This window comes from Micromys minutus (genome assembly GCF_963924665.1).
Source record: "Micromys minutus genome assembly, chromosome: 11".
Classification (NCBI taxonomy): domain Eukaryota; kingdom Metazoa; phylum Chordata; class Mammalia; order Rodentia; family Muridae; genus Micromys; species Micromys minutus.
Window position 1 is genome coordinate 44,594,700 of NC_137980.1, and position 2,348 is coordinate 44,597,047.

Sequence of the window (2,348 nt, forward strand, 5' to 3'; positions counted from 1 at the left end):
GGGTTGGCCAGTCTTAATGAACAGTCTGAAAAAAAAAAATCTTTTACTCTTTCTGATTGCTAGTGTCCTGGATGAAGCAAACCTGAAGAAAAGCCAACTCGGTGATACTCTCAGAAAAGGACAGCCCACCCAGGTCCTAGAACATTGCATCCAGCTGTTTATTCTCTTGTCCTACTCTGTGACCCACAGGTCCTTCTGAGGGCAGCCCTCCCATGAAGCTGACATAAACACACCTGGCCTCCACGCTCATCTGCAGAGTTTTTTGGGAGATGAAGCCGCTTAGTCTCTCTCTATTCACAGTGGCCATTCTTCTTTTCTGTAACGTGGCTCAGCCTATATTCAAGAAGAAGAAGGGTGAGACACAATGTTCCTGGGGTGGCCAAGGAGCCACTTGGTACTGATGCTCAAAGCAGAGGTTCACAGTTTATCGGTGCCCAAGACTCACCTTTGTGGTATTCTTTGGCAGCTTTATCCAAACCTGGGTATTGCCCAGAGTTTCATCTTTCCTGCCCCTTTGTCCTCATATCCAAATGCAGGCGTGATTCCGGCTGCAAGGATGCCCTAAAGTGTTGCTTCTACTACTGCCAAATGCGCTGTGTGGATCCATGGGAGAATGCGGATTAGGTAAGCAGCCCCCAAAACGCTATTCGCCAGGTTCCTTCTAAAACCCTTGTGAGGAGTCACTCACCCTGTTGGAAGCTGCAATTTGTAGTCTGTATCTCTAGACAGCATGGCAATCAGAGCATCGAAATTAATTAATAGTAAAATCCAGAGTATGGTAACCAGGTGACCCAGAGCCATGTACCCAGCACGGTTTATATCTGTTCTTGTCTGTCGCTATTCTTTCTAGACAAATCTGAGAAGAAGCATGCAATGTAGTCTCAAGTCAAGGATAGCCAGCCTCTGGTTCCTCTTCCGATAAGCCCACTCTGAAACCAAAAAAATTCAGTGCTTGTTAACATGAATAGAAAATAAAGGAATAAAGTATTATATGTTTGTCAATTTTCTGTTGTAATTTTAAAAAATGCCTTAGGCTGGGATTTTAGAAATATGGAAGTTTTACAACCCAGCACTAAAAAATATACTTGAAAGAATGCACACAAAAGAGAAGGGAAATTTTATTATGGAGAACACAGGCAAGGATTAATTTCATTAGAAATTAACTACTAATTATAGTTAATTAATTATTAGATACTTTCATTGATTTGACAAGATGCATGACCATAGGGAAGAACGGGTGTGTTTTGGATCATGCTTTGAATTTGCTGTCCACCATGTCACAGTAGATACCAGATATCTGACAAATAGCACTTCAAACCAAAAAGATAAAGAGGGCCTCTACATATTAATTAAAATAACAAATCACTGAGAAAATATGACAATTGTAAATGCATACTCACAAAACACTGAAACATCCAGTTTCAAGTAGCAAATAAGAGGGCAATCTAAGCCAGATGGGTCCAAACAGGATGGGGGCGGGTAGACCCTACTCTCATCCAGACTCAAAGTCAAAAAAGAAACTGCAGCTAAACTACACTGAAGATCAGACTTAGCAGGTATCTACTCCTCAGCATCTGGCTGGTGAATCTCCCCTTTATTCTACCTTGAGTTCAGCTGACTGCTGGTTTCCTCTGTGTTCCCGGAGAAATCTCCTGAGCCAATCACTATTTCCCAGAATTCTCTCCATCCCTGACGAATGTCCCACCTCCTACTCTCTGCCTCAGCTCATTGGCCATAAGCTTTTTTATTGACAGGATATTCAACCCAGCCAAATTTCTTTGCAGCAGAATTATCTAAAATGGGCAATGTTGTAGATCACAAAGCAAATCTTAATAAATAAAAAGTGATGAAAGTAATTGTCAGAACACAGTACAGAGAAACCAGAGGTCAGGAGCTGTGCTCAGAGACTCTGTGGTACGTTCTTGAGTGAAGGGGTGATGGGGAGAGCATCCGTAGAATGAAATTAAAATAAGAACACAGCTTTCCCTTTGCAAAACAGATAAGGCAGTTCTAAAGGAAATTTTGTAGCTATCATAGTTTATACAGGACCCAGTTATCAACGTCTGCCTTTAAAGGAATCCGAGAAATCTTAAATAAATAACCTCAAGGATATTAGACAAATAATGACTAGCCAAACAGTAAAGAGAATCTCTAATAAGCATCACCTGTCAATAAAAAAAGCTATGGCCAATGAGCTGAAGCAGAGAACACGGGAACACAGGACACCAGCAGTCAACTGAACTCAAAATAGAATAATGAGGAGACTCACCAGTCAGATGCTGAGCAAGTAATTAGTCTCAGAGTTGTCATTCCTGGAGCAGGTGTTGGGAGGAAAACACTGGACTTGT

The 2,348-nt window shown here is 41.6% G+C and overlaps 1 protein-coding gene across 1 annotated transcript; it reads left to right on the top strand.

Moving 5' to 3' along the window:
- Positions 1-269: 269 nt before the first annotated feature.
- Positions 270-624, top strand: LOC308427425 (WAP four-disulfide core domain protein 15B-like; the record flags this gene model as incomplete). Its single annotated transcript, XM_080925558.1, has 2 exons — positions 270-354; positions 467-624. 2 exons carry the CDS (start codon positions 270-272, stop codon positions 622-624), a joined length of 243 nt encoding a protein of 80 aa, XP_080781684.1.
- Positions 625-2,348: the final 1,724 nt, after the last annotated feature.